Below are 18,017 nucleotides of genomic sequence, written 5' to 3'. Positions count from 1 at the left end.
AGGCTCCCAGGGCCCACCTTCTCAGTCTCCCTAACCCTAACTCTAGTAGAACTATTGATTGGCTCTTAATTGGTTGCCCATAGGAGACCAAAGACAAAAATAGGCAAGGCAAAATAAAACATTCTTTTTAGTTTTCCGCAAGTGTGGGCATCAAATCCTCACAGTTCTCCATTGAGACCCTGGACACCAGACGCCCACCCCTAAGGGAGGGGAGAGGCAGCATGGGCCCCTCGGACTGAGCCTCCCCTCCAGGACAGCACCTATGTCCCTCAGCAGCAGGTGAATGCACCTCTACCAGCCCCCTCAAGACTCCCTGCCATGCTAGGGAGGGCCTGAGGATTTTTCATTATGAGCTCAGATTATTATCAAGTACAAGGGGGAGTGAAGGAGACATTATAAGCTCTCCTTTTAATAATGAATCCCATTTCCTCTCGTAGTTGGTTTTCTTGCAACAGATGCTGTTGCAGAAAATGGAACAAAATGGAAAAGATAAAAAGGCGAGTAAGTAACTCGGCCCAAAAGCCTTCTTCCCAGCAGATGTCAGGGACGGCGGGGCAGGGTGCCCAAGCCCCACCCACTGCCCCCTCGCCTGGCACGGCTGCCCGGCTGCTGTGGTGGGGACACATATGTTCCGATGATTCTCGGCTTGGCTCCGTGTCAGAGAAGCATGGAGCCGCCCTCCTGCTGTTCAGTAACTGATGACCATTTTTCTCCAATTAAACTGAAATTGAAGGATCGGCCGACTTAGACACCCAAGTAAAATAATTAGTGCTTCAAATGTTAATTGTGCTCAGATGTGCCTTTGCCCGCGGAGGCTGTCTGCAAGTGAGCCTGCAGAAAGAGAGTCCTCTGTGGAGAGGTCTCTGACCCCACACCTTGCACCACCTCGCAGGTTGGCCTCCCCAGGAAACCCCATGTGGGCAGCCGAGGCCAAGACCTTGTGACACTGTCGTGATGGCTGTGTGAGACCTGCTGTCACCCTCTGCATGGCCAGTCCTCTGGCCCACAGGCAGTGTCGCATAATGGTTAGAATGAGGGCACAGAGTCAAACGGGTCTGGCCTAGACCCTGGCTCTGCCCTCCACCGGGCCAGCAACTTGAACCAGGGCCAGACACGTCACCTCTCTGGGACTCACCGCCCTCGTGCAAAACATGGATAGTAAAAACCAACCCTGCCGAAATGCCTGAGAGCCCGGAGCTTCTCTTTATCTACCCTGTGTCCTCAGCACCCACCAGGCCCCAGATGAGTCATTACAGAAGGGTAGACTCATGGTGTTCTTTCCCGTGGGCAGTTAGGGACCCGGTTCTATGCAGCCTGCCTGCCCCTAGGGAAAGATCGGCAGTGGCCGCCTGAGCCCTGAGAGGTGGGGGCCACCCACATCCACCCCCATCCCATCAACCTGCTCACAGACTGGGGGAAACAACTCCTTGCCCCTGGAGAGGAAGGTACTCCCTGAAGCTTTTCCTGCTGCGACTTTGCCCACGCGTGCCCCCCCCCAGCTCTGCTCTCTGCAGAGATGACAAACCTAAGAGGCTTAGGTTCCTTTATGCCATGAGTCCCAAGGAAATCCACTTACTGGTAGATATTCCATGTTCCCTGATCCCCCATATAATAAGATTCCTTTATCTCTTGTTGTCATGGGAAATATATATTAACCGATTAATATTAATGTGTTGGCCGATTAATATTAATATCTGAACCGATTCATACTTCACACGGCGATGATGTTGACGAGCGCCATGGAGCCCAGACAGCTCCCGGGGGAGAGGGCAGAAATCGCCGCTGACCTCGCCTCCTGGCGGACCTTGCGTGCTTCAGCAGCGGCTGTCAGAGCTACTATGGAAGTGTGTTTGGACTCCGATTGGGGCAATTAAAACCCTCGCCATCCAAGACAGCGTATTTTATCCTTTAAACATTTTATATTCTCCTAACATATTTTCCCAGGAACGCTGTTAAATTAGGTGACAAAAGGTTATTCCTTGCGTCTGAAGTTGAAACACAGTATCCCTGTGCCTTATCTACCTGGAATTAGAAAGGTTGCAGTATCACATGTTCTAAAGTTTTCATTATCAAGATTTGCCAGACTTTATAAAACAAACGTTTTTGGTTTTTTTGCTCTTGTTTGAAAGATAGACAGAGGCTTTGTCTTCTGTTATGGGAGACTGCTTTCAGCCATATTTTGCAGCAGCCAGAATACATACACTCAAGGCTCAAGCGGGTCAGTGGGGCCCTGGCATACCTTTGATTTGAAGCTGCCACCACCACTGTCACCTGTGCCACCTCCTGATCATTAGGGAAGCCAAGACAGACAGGGAGGCCCCAGATTCCTGTCTGCCTCACCCACAGAGAAGGTACAACAAGAGGCTACACCTTTGGCCAGGGGAGCTGGACTAGATGGAGCCTGCCTGTGGCCAGGTAGCTCCCCCATCCCTCTGTCTCTCCTCCAGCTACCCGTCAGTCGATCCCAGCCCTTGCCTGGCCCCCATCTCAAATCCTTTCCTCTCGACCTTCAACCATCCACCCACCATCCACCATCATCCACCTACCACCATTCAACCATGACCCACCATCCACCCAGGATCTACTGACCACCCACCACCATCCACCCGACATCCACCTGCCACCCTTATTCCCTCCTACCCACTGTCCTCTATGCACCATCCATCCATTATCCCAGCTGCCGTCAGCGTGCCACCCATGTGCCATCTGCTCATCACCTGTGCTCCATCACATCTGACATGGAGGACACCCCTTTTGCAACACATGAGCCTGTCCCCACCCTGATACCCCTACCCACATGTCCCACTTAAATGTGCCATGAACAAGGGATAAGGGATCGCTTTCCCCCGGTGCCCAGCATCCCTGAGTCACCCTGTATCATGACTTCTTATGGGCAAACTGTCTTTGATGTGGCATTTTAGTCCATAGGGCTCTTCCAGGAACACATCTCTGTGTCTCAGGAAAAGAATACACAGGCCCCAAGAGCAGCTGTGTTCCCCCGGGATGAGAAGACCGACCCCTGAAACTTGACCCCAGTCTCACCTCCTCCCATCCCCTGTCCCTCTGTTTTGGGTACCAGAGGCAGGATTTATTTTACCAATAAAGAGACTCCTGCTCTCATAGACTTCTGGCCAGATTGGAGCTTTAGTTGGGCTGGTAGAAACGGTCCAGGTTTTCTCTGTGGCTGCCCCTCAAGCCCTGCATGCCATCTCCAGCCTCTTCCCTGCCTCAAGGGGACAGCCAGTCCCAGATGTTGGGGGCATGGATGACAGCATCTGTGACAGAAGACCTTAGCCGAGGACAAGGATGGGAGCTGGGGAAGCAGGGCTGCCAGTTTCTTCCTGAGCCTAGGCTGGGGTCTTATCTAAATCCATTGTGGAGGTAAACTTGTCAATGTCAGGTCCTCTGAGCTCTTCTCTGCAAGGCAAGGTCTTGGTGGTAAGGGATCACTCTCTGCTGATCCTTGAGTGAGAGATACCAGCCCAGGGGTACCTGTCTGCAGCCCAGTGGGTCCTCATTCTTCCAAGTTGCTCAGCCCTGCAGAGACATCCCTGCCTGGCCCTATCCAGGCCTCTCCCCACCTAAGATAGGGCTGCAGACTAGAAAATGGCCCCAGTATATTCCAGAAGCTGTCCTGAGCACACAAGAGGGGTATAACTCTCAGGAGACACATGTGGATCCCGGGGCCTTATCTCAGCAGACTCATACTCAACGGGGAATGCAGCAGGGCAGACAGGAGTTGAAAGCTGGCAGTGACAGTCTTAGGCTATCCACCACCCCCAGCACCCAGGATGGTGCCTTCCTGTGGATTTCCAGCTCTTCTGAAATCCCTGCCATCTCCAGCCAGAAATCCCCACCAAAGCCTCAGGCATCCAAAGCCTGATACTCCCGTTCAAGCTCCCACCGCCTGACATCACGTGTGTCCTGTGCTCTCTCTGTCCCGCGTGTCCCTTACACAGCACCCCCTCTTTCTGCCATCACTTCCGTACAAACAGAAAACATGCTAGCCGTTGTAAGCATCCTCTGTGTGATTTATTGCCATCACCACGATATTTTGTTTGGAGCTGCAAACCTCCAGACATAAATCAAGTCATTAGAAGGAATGACGTTTAATCCTGCAGAAGATGCCTCGGTGGGCTGAGCGGCTCTCACCCAGCTATCGAATCATTAATTCCGGAGAGGACGGCCCCATACACACCTCCATGGGCAGCTCTTCCTCTCCACTGTACACAGGTGTAGAAGGCCGCAGGCACAAGGCAGGCTGCTTTGTGTCTTGGAATAGCACATTCGTGACTGCAAAGAGGTGCCCCAAACACATGCCCAGTAATTGAGAAAGAAATCTTTATTCCATAGGAAATGCATGCAGCCAAGCGGGGCATCTCTGTGCCTGTGATGGCTCTTTCCTCCTTGAGCTGCTGCTGGCTGGACTTCAAAGGCAGCAGGAAAATAGCTCAGGACATCTTCCACCCTCCTCTCACAGTGACCTGGCCACCCTTCAAGCAACCACTCTGCGGGGACCATATTCTATTCGCAAAGCCACGGTCTCGTTCCCAGGGCTTTGCTGCAGATACGCGTGCCAAGGCTGAGCCTGGAGAATTTGGGGACCTCAGACAGTGCCTTCCGGGCACTCAGCAGCCCCCACCCCCGGAGGCAAACACCAGCACCAAGTTCCCTGCAAATGGGACCTCTTATAGTTCAGGAGACATCCCCAGCATGCCAAAGAGGGAAGAGGACTGAGGGGTCTCGGTTGAGGGATCGCCTCAAAGTCTATGGCAAATTCTAAGTCCACACGACAATAGTGAACATTCTGGATGATATTCCCAGTGTTTAGTTCTACTTTCTATTCTTGTGCTCAGCGCTAATGAGGGTGTTAGGCAGTGTTTTGTTGGCTGTGTGCATCAAAGATGCTGCGTGCGGCAAGGGTGCTGGAAGTCGCGGGGCTGCATTGTGTGGTTTGTATCCGGACACTGTTTTTCCCCACACTCTGCACTGTTTCCAGCTGAGAGCTTCACCCTGCAGGTCTTGTGATTCTGGTTCAATATGGCCAAACCCAGGGTGGGGGCTTCTCTCCCAATCAGCTCCTCCCTCCCCCAGACCTCCTTCGGACAGCATGTAAGGGTTGGGGGCAGACATTCCCTCACCTTACCCGTCGGAACCCCGACTCCCCAAGCCCTCCAGCCCTGCACTTGATTGTTCTCCAGAATCTGCCCTCCCTTCTCATCTCCCTGCCCTGCCGGAGTTCAGGTCCCACCACTGCTCACCTACCTTAGGATGTAAGAATCTTAATCCATTTTCCTCTTCCTTTAGGTTTTCCTCTTCTCCAGGCCACTCCCCAGTCACCTCCAGAAAGACCTTTGAACGTGCAGCCTGCAGGCCACCCCCTTATCTCAGCCAGGCAGTCAATGCCCGAGGAACTGGTCACCTTGCATGAGCCTGAGGCTGGGTGAAGCATGCGTGTGTGGTGTGCGTGTGGAGCACAGTCCCAGTACGTTGTGATGGGACCATAGGATGTCTATGCTCCTCACGATGGCCTGGGGTTGCCATGGTCAGCCCACAGGCAACCCAGTGGTGTTCACCATTGGACCAGGGTGCTAGGCTGGGCAGAACCAAGCAGTAGAAAGAGGAAGCGGTTCTTGGCCAGATGTCCAGGGAAGATGGTGTCCGCACAGCCAGCCACTGCCAAGGCCATGATTCACATCTGTACTCTGAGCCTTACCCCTCGGAGAAGCCAGCCAAATCCTTAGGCCACAGGCTTCCTGAGCTGCTGGTGGCCCAGTTCTTGGCTGGACGGAACTCCAGGCTCAAGGCCTTGCTGTCAGAGCATTACCTCTCCTCTCAGATGTGTCCTGCAGCGATCCAGACCCATAGCACAGAGCATCTGGGCTGACTGCTAGGGCCCCCGGTGCTCACGACACCTCCAGCCTTGTCCTTTCAATTTGTGAGTGGCCAGAGGCCCTGTTCTGCTCAAGGGCACACAGCGCGATCCCTGAAATGCACCAGCCCCTCGGTGATCCCTGTGGTGCTGGAGGAGACACTGGAGACAGGAAGAGCCTAGAGCTGCAGCTGCCCATTCATGGTGCTTGAGTTGGGGCCAGGAGGGAGGGCTTGCTGCCCAGAATTGGGGTGCAATCAGTGGACAGCAGTGACAACTGGTACTCAGTCATTTAGGGCTTCCTTCTGAGTGCATCCATCCCTGAGCCCCTGGGCAGCACCCTTAGCAGAAACCTGGCTCTCCCCTGGGGGCTTGGAACGCCTCCCTCAGGACAGACAGGCCCCTGCAGCAGGTAGGGGATGGCATTTCAAGGAAGCATCAGCTAGGACGGATTTACTTTTGTGGCTCTTCAGGGTATCTCCAGCAACAGCTGTGACCATTCTGACAGCCACAGGCCAGCTCAGTAATTGATGCCACAGCCGGAGTGACACATCCAGAAGCCGGCTAGAGCAAGCCTGATCGTTATCTTGTGGCCTGACCACCACAGGAATAAGGCTGCCCTACTGGCGGCCTCCGATGGCCTGACTCTCTGTTCCAGTGAAGAAGTTCCTGTCGCAGGCCTGGCCCAGTCAGTGCTGCTGGCACTTTCCCTGCAAACAAGCAGCCCTTCAGTGGCAGCCCTTTATTTCCTGGTAACCCCTGGTGGGAATTCACCAATATTTAAGCCAAATTAGATTCCTTCCTGCAGAGCTGGCTGGAGAACTATCACTAGGTGCTCTGACAGCCAAAGAGGAAGAGTCATTATGTCCGTCCCGTTTGACACCTTCTCAGACCTGGCATGGGGGCTCTCCATGGGCTCTGGACAAAGGCAGGACTCAGGCCAGGCCCGCTGCCAGGGCTTTAGGTAATTGGCTACCTCAGTTCTGCATTCTCTCTTCTGAGAAGTGCCGGGACTCTACTCTCACTGGGCCCTGGAGAGCCACAGGCCATAGAACTTGCTCCTGTGCATTACATCTGTCCCGTCCCTCCCCATCCTCCATCTACCCTCTGGATGTCTACCCTTGGGAGACCCACAAGCATCTCAAATTCAACAAGGGTCTGCCCCTCTTCGCAGGAAATGGCAGCAGCGGCGACCCACTGCTCGGGTCAGAATCTCCCTTATTTTGCTCCCACTCATCCCCAGATCCCGCTCAGGGAGTGATGGGCAGGAGCTGGCTGGTACCAGCCACGAGGGCTCAGCTCCACATTCACATGGGTCGCTTCAAATCCGCCTCGGTGGGGGTGTATACGCACAGAAATCAGCAAACACTACAAATGAGCTTCCTCCCATAACCCAGGGAGTCAGTTGTGAAGCGTTTCCCAGCACACCACTCTGCTGACTCTTCCCCCCGACAGATTCTTCATGACTTCCTGCACTTCCTGCCATCAGCACACCTCCTGTCTGGACAATGACATCATCTGCTGACCAGCCTTTCTGCTTCTGTCTTCAGCTCTTCATCTCAGAATGGTCCTGAAATTCAAAATCACTCCCAGCTTAAAGCCCTTTTAGGCCCGCCTTGGACCTTAGGAGAGAAGATCTAGTACCTTTGCCGGGACCATAGGCCCTTGCATGCTGGCCCCTGCCAAGCACCAGCGTCCTGCCAGTTCTCGACACCCTTCAGTCCCTATATCCCTTCATCCCAAGGGCCCTGCTCTCATGGTACAAGGCCACCGAGCTCTGCCAGGAAGGTCATCATCCCCCAGGTGCCAAGTAATTGTCACAACCTTTGGGAGCCCTGACCTGATGACCTGGATTTGCTGCCATCCCCCATCTCAGGCTGCCTGCCACATCCTGTCACACATGGAATTGCCATTCCATGTCTCACTCCCTTCCTAGACTAAACTCCCTGACAGCACGGCCATCGCTGTCTCATTCATGACCAACACACTGACACCAGTCCTACGACACCGCCTGGCATATACAGGTGCTCAGTCAGTGTGGAGCGAATGGGCAAATGGTGTTGGATAGAACGACTGTTCTGCTACCTGGTGTCTTTGCTGCCAACATACTGTAGGGGAGGCAGAGACAGCGGCCGTCAGAGGTCACTGCGGTTTTGCTGCTGAGCGAGTTCTTTCTCATCGGCGGTGGTATTCACTAACTCCTGCTTATCTTTCCGGGCCTACGTGTGTTGAACGAATACATGAAGGGAAGAAAAGGTATGACCGTCTGTAAGCCATGTGCCACGTACTCTCAGAAACCGAACACAGATATGAACACACACACGCCCCACCCAGCACACGCCACAGCACACAGCCGGAAGCATGGACACGTGCCGCACAGAGATGGGGTGTGAGGCGTCCCCTCGGCCTGCGTGGTGTAACATAGCATAAGACATACCAAGTCCTGTTCCATGCAAAATGCACACGTGGGGGTGCAGTGCCTGACACATGTGTGCTGGCGCCACACACGCACCCCAAACGTGGTAGAAGCCACCCCCAGGCTCTGACAGAGGAGGACTTCGAAGCAGGAGCTGAGGACCCCTGCCTGTGGACAGGCAGGCACAGGAGGGACGCTCAGGGTCACCCCCTGCGCTCACCAAGTGATGGACAGATGGGCGGGTGAGAAGTGGCAGGACAGCTGTTGGGTTCGAAGACCGGCTAACTGGCTGGCTGGTTGACTGACAGGGAGCTCCGATGCTCCACTCTGACAGCTCCGAGGGAATTCACAGCCAAGGCTGAGCTGACAGGGAACTACCCCGTTGAATCGTGGGTCCTAATCATGGAGACGAGGGAATGAAATCACTAAACAAAACAAGCAACAAATGGTCAGAGCTGTCAGGTGCTCATCAGCCTGTGACGGGAAGATTCCCGCTTCCCTCCCCTACAGACAGGTCCCAGCGTCCCTGTGCTGGGGCAGGAGCTGGGCTCAGGGAAACTCTGCAGCTCTTACGGTGGCCAGGTGTTAGGAACACCAGGGACGGGTAGCTCCCATCCCATGGACTCTCTCTGTGCCCAGCACTGTGCATCATTTCGTTTGCACATTTGTGGACCTGCAGGATGGGTATTTTATTCCTAGTTTACAGATGAGAAAACTAAGGTTCAGTGAGGTCAAGGGATTGGTCCAAGATTGCTCTCTCTCTCTCTCTTTTTCCCCTTCCTTAAAAACATACTGACTCCTTAAAATCTGTGACTCAGAGTGGACGCTCCAGGCAAAGGGGAGAGGCCAAAAGGGAGAGACCACTCTGAGTTTGGTGAAGACTCACCACCAAACTGGAAGAAGCCCACCCATAGAGGCTGAGGCCAGAGGAGAAGCCACTGCAGGGCTGCCTCTGCCCTACCCAGGAGCATGTCTGGCCTGACACCTGCCTTTCCCTCAGATCCACACTCTGACCACAGAGCCACCTTTGGGTTCCAGGAGCAGCTGGCACATTTGTCCGGGGCAGTCCCACTGTCTGGAACCCCATTGCCCTGCCCAGGGCCCTGGGGCAGCAGAACTGGGCACAGCTGTGCTGAGGCTACTCTCCCGGCTGCGATGGAGGCCCTAGCAAAGAATTTAATGAGCTGAATTTTCCTGTGAACATAAGTGAGAATTGAAGGCTCTTTGGTAAGGCTTCTTACATCTGAATTCTGGGCCTTGAGTCCAGGCTGCCCTCTAATTGCTGAGTGCGGTTAAACTTCAGTTTTGCATCTAATCTGCATAAGTTAACAATCTGCCCAGATGAAGGGAGCAGTTCACAATGAGGCAGTCAGAGGCGGATGTTGGGAGTGAGGGTTGCCCCACAAAAGGACAGGGCTTGAGCTGGTGGGAAAAGAGCCAGAGAAGGTGTGGCTGCCACGAGGCCCCAGGGCCTGGCCTGGTACCCCACAGATGGCAATGGGAAGCAGCCAGCTGGGTGTGTCGTAGTTCCAGCCACACAGAGACCACATAGCCTGAGTGGAGTGGACAGGCCCTCAACCTGGGCAACTCCTGTCTGCATCAAGCCACTTGGCTGACAGCTGCCACCCAGACATGCAGACCCTTCCCAGGCTGCCAGGCTGAGCTAGAGAAGTTACTGTCAGTGTTGGGTGGACTCCAGCCAGAAAGAACCCTGGGCCTGGCCCAATGCCCCGCCCCACCTTCAGGGCCAGCTCTCAGGCCAGGCAGCATCAGCTTTTCCACAAGCATTTTTTGAGCTCCCTCTGTGTGCCAGGCACTTTGCTAGACTCTGTCTGACACAGGTGGACCAGAAACGGTCCCTGCCCCAAGAACCTGGAGAACTAACACCGTCTTTCGCTACTAACTGGGTGCCCAAACCAGCAGGGGAAATATTTTTGTACCTTCTCCAGGCTGTGGCTGTCCTGCCTCCTGAGTGCTCTTAAAGCAACCTGAAGTCACCTCACACCCTGTTATGAGTTGAATTGTGTCCCCCCCAAAATATGTTGAAGGCCCAGCCCCTGGTACTTACCCATGTGATCTTATAGGGTCTTTGCAGATGTAATCAGATTAAGATGAGGTCATCCAGGTGGCCCCTGGTTCAAAATGACTTTGTCCTGATGAGAAGAGATAGACACACAAGAGAAGACAGCCAAGGGAAGACAGAGGCCGAAATCAGACTTAAATTGCTACAAACTAAGGAACATCTGCGGCTGCCAGAAGCTAGAAGAGGCTTTGGAAGGAGATGGCCCTTGACTTCAGACATCTAGTCTCCAAAACTGTGGGAGAATAAATTTTTGTTGCTTTAAGCTACCCAGTTTTGTGGCAGTTCTAGGAAGCGAACACACCCCTGTGGTAGTTAGTTTTATGTGTTATCTTGACCAGGCCACGGTACCCAGATGTTTGGTCAAACAGTCTAGATGTTCTGCTGGGGTATTTTTTAGATGTGATTAACCTTTACGTCAGGAGGCTTTGAGTGAAGCAGACTACCTTCCATAATGTGGAACGTGACACGAGGAAGAAAGAATTCTGCCCGCAGACTGCCCTGAGACTCGAGCTATAGCATCAGCGCTTCCCTGGGTCTGCCCTGCTGACCTGCCCTGCAGATTTTGGACTTGCCAACCCCCACAACTGCACGAGCCAATGCCTTAAAATACATCCCTTGCCCACCTCTCCATGTATCTATCCTATTGGTTGTTTCTCTGGAGGACCCTGAGTAATACAGGCCGTCATTCAGAAACTTTCCATATTTCCTGTGGAGTGGGGCCTGGCAGTTCCCTACGGGCAGTTCCCAGTGGGCAGCACACCCACCCTGTGTGCTTTCTCCTGCCACTAGCCCGGCATCACACCTGTGGCTCATCATTGCTGTGTGAGTCCCATACACTGACCGGACCTGGCAGGAGGCCTTTCTCATGGCACACGTTAGGCTCAGGAGCTTCTTCTTTCCAATTGGGATGTGGAAGCAGCAGAGCAGGGCAACAGCATTCGTCCCACCAACTGCCAGGGAATCTGGGGTGGGACCGAACCTTGGACTCAGGATCTCACACATGGGGGTGTCAAGACCTGGTGAGGGCCTCACCTTTAAGTGTGGCTCAGGCCAGCCTGAAACCTCTGGAAGTTTCCTGGCCTGATGGGCAGTCTAAGTGGACATGTGGGTGGACAGCACAGGTGGATGTGGCCACACAGGCTCAGCTACCAGAAGACTAGGACATGGAAAGGAACCAAGAAAATACAGCTTTGTGCAGGAAACTCCAGGGATCCAAGGACAATGAGTCTCACACTCCACACAGGGCAGGGACTTCAGACTTACATCTGTGCCTAGCAGCTTCTCCAGGCCCCTTCTGTTCTTCCCCATCTCTGTCCATCTTTGTAGGTCTGACTCCTTCAGGATGGCCCTGCCTTCCCCTCAACTGCAGTGTTTAGTGTCAGGGCCTGGAGCGGGGATGTGAGCAGCCAGAGTACCAGTCACCTGCCTTAAACATGAGCAGCCAAGGATTCAGGAGGTACTTCCAGCCCTTTCTAGGGTCGTGTTTTGACCCACGTCAGTGTCACCTGTCTACACAGACCACCTAAAAGTCTGGTCCTCAGGCCCCAGCCCCAGTGGGTCCTGGGCATCTGGGATTGAGGCTTTGGAGTTGAACCCAGCAGGTCTCCCTCCTGTGACTCAGAGGAGTGGGCAACAGACCCTCCTCCCCAATAGCTCACATGCCAGTGAAGCCCCCTCCCCAGCTCTGCTCCAGACCCAGGCTGCACGGCCTAATTCTAGGAACTGGCTTCACACACCCTCATCAGCCCTTGCCTTCCCCTGCTAGGTAACCAGCAAGCTTTTCAGGCAAACACTCAGAAGAAAACCTTCAGCCCGTGAAGAGTTCACAATGTGGAAAACACTTGGCAGTCCTGATAACTCACACCTTGTCTATTCACACTGTCGCTCACTCTTATCATATTGCATGCGTTCCAACCACTCTATGAATGTCATCTGTCCAGAAAGAGAAAGTGGCTATTTTTTACCGTGCAGGGGATGGTGATCCCTTACAGATTGTTAACGTTATGTTGAAAGGAGAGGACAGGTAACTCAGACACTATACAGGTGGCACGTACATGACTGGCCTTGGGATTTCTCTGTCCCAGGGTGGGAATGGGGGGGGTCAGGGGACATGCGTGGCAGCATTGGTGGCGCTGAATGGAACAGCAGGCTTGTGTTACTCAGCAAGCCCACTGTTTTTATCCAGATTGTATGTTTATTTGGGAGCTTGGGAGGGGCTGTAGTGGTTATATTGAGATCAAGCCCCTCCCACACCCTGTAAGTCTCCTGTAAATGGTACCAATTCTGATGGTTCCTGGTGACAATACCTTCTTCATGGGTACAGCAGAGGCGGAGCCCTCAGCAGCCTTCCCTGGGCTCTCCACTCTCCATGGAGTTGTCCAGGGTCCTGAAGTGGCCCCACTGAAAAGCAGAGACCCCAGCCTCAAGATGCTCAAGGCCCCTGACCTTCACTTGTTCAGAGCTGGGGTGGTCTTTGCTTCGGCCTTTATCCAAGCTGTGTGTGGAAGAGCAGCTTTCTCCATGGAAAAAGTAGGGACACTGGGCCTCTGGCCAGGGGGAGAGTCCATTACATTTCCTTTAAGTTTCTGTCTTTATTCCAAAGTGGCCATGTGGGAAAGGGGCAGTCTTTGCCCAATGAGCTGCCATAAGTTTAAGGGTTGGACACATACAGCTTGTGGCAAATTCAGGCTCCCCATAAGATCTGTTGTTGGGTGTTCCACACAACAGCTTTTCTTTTCAAAGGGGGCAATTGCGGCAAGGTTGACTTTGCTGGACAAAAGTGTCCAAGAGGTCAGAGACTCACCCAGCCCCAAGCTCTGTCCAGCAAGAACTTTTTCTCCACCTCGTGCCTAGAGCTCTGACCCGACCAGTCTTCGAGTCGGCCAACCTTGGAAACTCCTTCTGTCCAGTCTGCACAGATAAAATAGGACGGGCCCCACAGTGCACCACCCTCCAGGATGTGGTGAGAGTGCCAGTGGGAGGTCTCAGCCATAGGGGCTTCGACCTCAATAAGCACATTTTTGTCCGACTCTACCAGCTGGCAGGATGCCTTTTGTAAGTGGTTCCTCGGTCCCACTCTTGACCAAATCTAGTATGATTCATTTGCTCCAGAAAAGGAGTATAAATAAGTGTCATCGCACCTTGACAAGTTGACAAGATTGACAAGCAGAGTAAATTCCTGTGTCTGAAATTCTGAGGAGAGGTGATTTAGCAGAGCCAGCTGCCATCACCAGAAGAAAAATAATTAAGGAAACCTGGGAGCGTGGAGGAAAACTGAGTATGGCGTGCAATGCGTCCCTTCTGGAGAAAGGAGCTGTGATCATTGGCTGCAGGAGGAAACTGCACATGCCAGAAAGAAATGAGCTCAGGAAGCTCATGCTGGGGACGGCTTCCATGAAGAGGATGAGGGAGGGGAGGAGGGGTGGCCAGCAGGAGGGAAGTAGGCTCTGAGCTGAGAGGGAGACTCTGGCGAGGAGCTTAATTCTAAAAGGCTTCTGCGTCATGGTCAGGCACCCATGGCACATATCCCACGCCCTTAGGGATGCAGCCAGTTCTACACGGAGCATCTCAGCCTCCGTGGAAGAGTCCAGAATGCCTGCTTCAGAGCTCTCCCACATGCACTCAGATAGGTACATAACCTCAGGAAGGTGTGTTATGTACACCACCCTTTGCCCAGGCAAGGGCATGCCCCCGTTCCCGGCCCAAAGGAATCCAAGAATAATATTGCAGCAAAAAAAAGATGCAACCAGCCCAAGTTCTGCCTTCACTTCCACCTTTCTTGGGACTCGAGAAAGGTCCCGGCAGGCTCAGGGAATTTAGGCTTTTCAGTCCAGGGTGACCTGGGGCCCCCCTTTCCTTGATTGCTGATGAGTGAAGGAAATGTGTGGGCACATCCTCAGACTGACCAGTATGAGGCTAAGGCATTAGCAGTGACCAGACTTGTAAAACTTGACCTTATGGAGAAATCAGTGGAGTACCTGGGTCAGGGATCGAGGACCTGGACGTCCCCTTGCCAGCTGTGCTCCAGCCACTGGACCTCTGCCAAGTACACAGAGACAGGAGAGGAAGTGCTGGCCCCCAGGCAGCCACCAGAACTCCGTCAGGTGTGGTCAGACACCATGCTCCATCATGCCAGCCAGAAGTTCTAGCTCTCCGCTTGTTTAAGGAGTGGCTGGTTCTGATTGTGACTGTGGCATTTGACAAAGCCTCATAGCAGAGACATCCACTCACATGACACAGGAGCAGGAAGAGCCCCTGACACCTCAAAGGCCAAACAGGGATGGAGGAAGGTGGCCCAGACTCCTGAATAGGTTCCCCCAAAAGGAATCCTCTTGTCCTCCCACTACTTTCCCCCAAACAGACCAAACCAGGTATGAAGCAAGATAGTCTCCTCTGACCAAAGATTTGCCTCCTCAGTGTTTGTTATCCTGGGTGAGCCCAGGCAGATGGCCTCCTTGGTGGGCAGGGGGACATTCTGAAGTGTGTACAGTGATGTGCTGATGTCTCGCCATCCTTCCCCAGTCACGGTTAGTGATTTTCGGACACTCTGTGCCTGGGCTCTGCTCAGCCCTTTGGAGGACAGCAGGATGTGGCCAGCTCACCCCCACAACCCCAGGGCCCACTGAGAGGCCAAAATCGCAAAGTGGATGGCTAAGTTAGGGAACTTTCCAGAGTAAGTGGGGAGGCCCCAATCCCAAGGGAAAATGTGTGTCCCAGTCCCAGGCCTGGTGTGTGCAAAGGTGTGGGTACAAGTGTGCTGTGTTACAAGTACAGAAAGTCCACATTGACTACAGCCAGGGCCAGCGGACAGGGCATAAAGAGAGCATGGACGGGACTTTCTGAAGGGTCCTTTCCCCTGTGATTTAATGACAATGTGAGGCAGGGAATGGGTCATGAGGTTCCTGGCTGCTCCACTGGGCAGGTGTGTGGGCACCCTTGGGCAGGGCACCTTTCCAGACCTTCCAGGTCACATTGGGAGGTGAGATGCCGAGACGTGAGCATCATCTGGTAACTAGGGGGATCAAGTGTTTGCTCCACCTCCATTTTCCATTTGGGTAGGGGAGGTGAGGGGAGTGGCAAGCGCACTGAGCCAGGCCTCTCCTCCTGCCTTCCTAAACTGCCTTTTCACAGAGCCTACCCCAAGCGCCCTCCCTACCGGGCACCCACAGTCAAGAGCCCATAAGCGGGTCTCTGGGAACCACGGGGTACTTCCTCTGTTAATGCTGTCCTCTTTGTTTGCTTTTCAGGAGTAAAGTTCAACATCAGGCTACAGCAGCCCCACAATGTGAGTTCTAAGAGTCAGATAAATGTCAGCACGAGCAGCCTGGGGAAAGTTGGGGAGGGCAGGGAAGAAAATTTGGAGTTCACATTAAACCCATTCTTGGAAAGAAAAATGTGTCCGGTCCTTCCCAGGAGTCTTGGGAACAAAGCCCGGGGCTTGGGACCCATGAATTTCCCTCTGTGGTTGGATGGCGGCTTTGGAGTGTGCTAATTGACTCAGTAAATCTGAGCAGCCTCCTACAGGCCACCAGCTACCCCCCCACCCCACTCCCACCGCCCGCCAGACCTCTCTTCCTGGGAGGCCTGCGCCATCTTGTGGTCCAAGTGACACTTGCATCTCAGACCATGGCCAGTTGAGAGGAGAGATGCTGGGGCTGCGCAATGGCTCAGACCAGAGGGATCACATCCTGCAGGGTCAGCCTGTCTCCTTCTCCCTCAGCTGGGAAAAACTAGGGCCACAGAGGGGGCAGGAACCCCAGCCATGCTGAGGGCCTGGCCTGTGTGACCCTCAGTGCCCAGCTGTCCCTGTAACCATTTCTCTTCTCGCCCCAGGACTTCCCACCAGGCAGTTCTCAAGATGGTGACTTTAAGGCACTCACAGAGAGGGTCGCCCAAGACTTGTCCAGCCGGGCACCGAGAGGCCTCCACTTGCTGGTGCCTGACCAACCACAAGCCCACCTAAACATGGGGGCCCGTCTGCGACCACGGCAGCGGCGCCGCCGGCTGCTGATCAAGAAAATGCCATCTGCAGCGGCCATCCTGGCCAACAGCTCGGCTGGTCCCTTTGTCCGGCCTGCACCCCGGGCCCTGGACGGCCACTGGCTCAGCCTGCACCACAGGCAGCAGGAGCGCAAGCGGGTGATGCGGGAGGCCTGTGCCAAGTACCGTTCGAGCAGCAGCCGCAGGGCGGTCACGCCCCGCCACGTGTCCCGCATCTTCGTGGAGGACCGTCACCGCGTGCTGTACTGCGAGGTGCCCAAGGCAGGCTGCTCCAACTGGAAGCGGGTGCTCATGGTGCTGGCGGGGCTGGCCTCGTCCACCGCCGACATTCAGCACAACACGGTCCACTACGGCAGCGCCCTGAAGCGGCTGGATACCTTCGACCGCCAGGGCATCCTGCACCGCCTGAGCACCTACACCAAGATGCTCTTCGTCCGCGAACCCTTCGAGAGGCTGGTCTCCGCCTTCCGCGACAAGTTCGAGCATCCCAATAGCTACTATCACCCGGTCTTCGGCAAGGCCATCCTGGCCCGGTACCGAGCCAATGCGTCTCGGGAGGCCCTGCGGACAGGCTCTGGCGTGCGCTTCCCCGAGTTCGTCCAGTACCTGCTGGACGTGCACCGGCCGGTGGGCATGGACATCCACTGGGACCACGTCAGCCGGCTCTGCAGCCCCTGCCTCATCGACTATGACTTTGTGGGCAAGTTCGAGAGCATGGAGGACGATGCCAACTTCTTCCTGAGCCTCATCCACGCGCCGCAGAACCTGACCTTCCCCCGGTTCAAGGACCGGCACTCCCAGGAGGCGCGGACCACAGCGCGGATCGCCCACCAGTACTTCGCCCAGCTCCCCGTCCCGCAGCGGCAGCGCACCTACGATTTCTACTACATGGACTATCTGATGTTCAACTACTCCAAGCCCTTCGCTGACCTGTACTGAGGCGCGCAGGCGGCTGGCTGTGTGCGCCCTGCCCACCCATCGCCTGTCCGAGGGGCATCCCATTCTCCATGGTTCCTCAGCCAAGATATCCCCAAGAGCAACGGGGCTCTGAGGACGTGAGGAGTCGTGGCTGCTGCAGACCCCTGGTGGGGGCCAGAGACCCAGGCCTTGGCTTGGGACCCAGGCCCTTGTCCCACATCCACTTCCTCACTCCTGGCTCAGGAAGATGCTGGGAGGTGGGCCGGACACCCCAGGAGTCTCAGCTGCCCGCACCCAGCTCAGCCAAGAGTCAGGATGACCAGGGAAGTCTGAGGCCCAGAGGACAAGGGCCCAGCGGTAAGGGATTTACTGCAGTCCCTTAGCCATTGCCTTGTACCAAACCGCAGGTTTGCAGCTTTTCTACTACGCAGGGGGAGGTTCCCTTGGAATAAGGTTCCAAATAAAGCACATGGTTTCCAGAGCAGCAGTGTCTACACTGTGTGTGTTGGTGTGGGAACACATGGACCCTTCCCCATGCTGTCTGGGGTTCTTTCTCTCTCCCCAGGATAGCCTGAGCCAGCCGCCTGCAGGCCCAGCTGCATGAAAGTCCAGGGTAAGAGCAGCCTGCAGGAGACCCGGCAGCTCCCACTCAGAGCCAGCTGCAGCACCTCGCACTCAGGCCTCTGAGGCCAGGACTCAGTCTGCTGGGTCCTCCCATCCTGGTGCTG

At 54.7% G+C, this 18,017-nt stretch overlaps 1 protein-coding gene across 2 annotated transcripts in view; it reads left to right on the top strand.

Moving 5' to 3' along the window:
• The window catches only part of CHST8 (carbohydrate sulfotransferase 8), a 116,228-nt gene extending 98,455 nt beyond the window's left edge, over positions 1–17,773 (top strand). For both annotated transcript variants that reach the window (XM_019742759.2, XM_019742760.2), the window contains exons 3-4: positions 15,618–15,655; positions 16,204–17,773. In XM_019742759.2, coding sequence (XP_019598318.2) covers positions 15,618–15,655; positions 16,204–17,310 — 1,145 coding nt within the window. In that variant the 3' untranslated portion in view covers positions 17,311–17,773. The remainder of the gene's footprint in view (positions 1–15,617; positions 15,656–16,203) is intronic.
• The last annotated feature ends 244 nt before the right edge of the window (positions 17,774–18,017 follow it).

Source organism: Rhinolophus sinicus, linkage group LG11, assembly GCF_036562045.2.
Source record: "Rhinolophus sinicus isolate RSC01 linkage group LG11, ASM3656204v1, whole genome shotgun sequence".
NCBI lineage: Eukaryota > Metazoa > Chordata > Mammalia > Chiroptera > Rhinolophidae > Rhinolophus > Rhinolophus sinicus.
The sequence above is the reverse complement of the archived record's forward strand: the minus strand, read 5'-3'. Positions and strand labels throughout refer to the sequence as shown.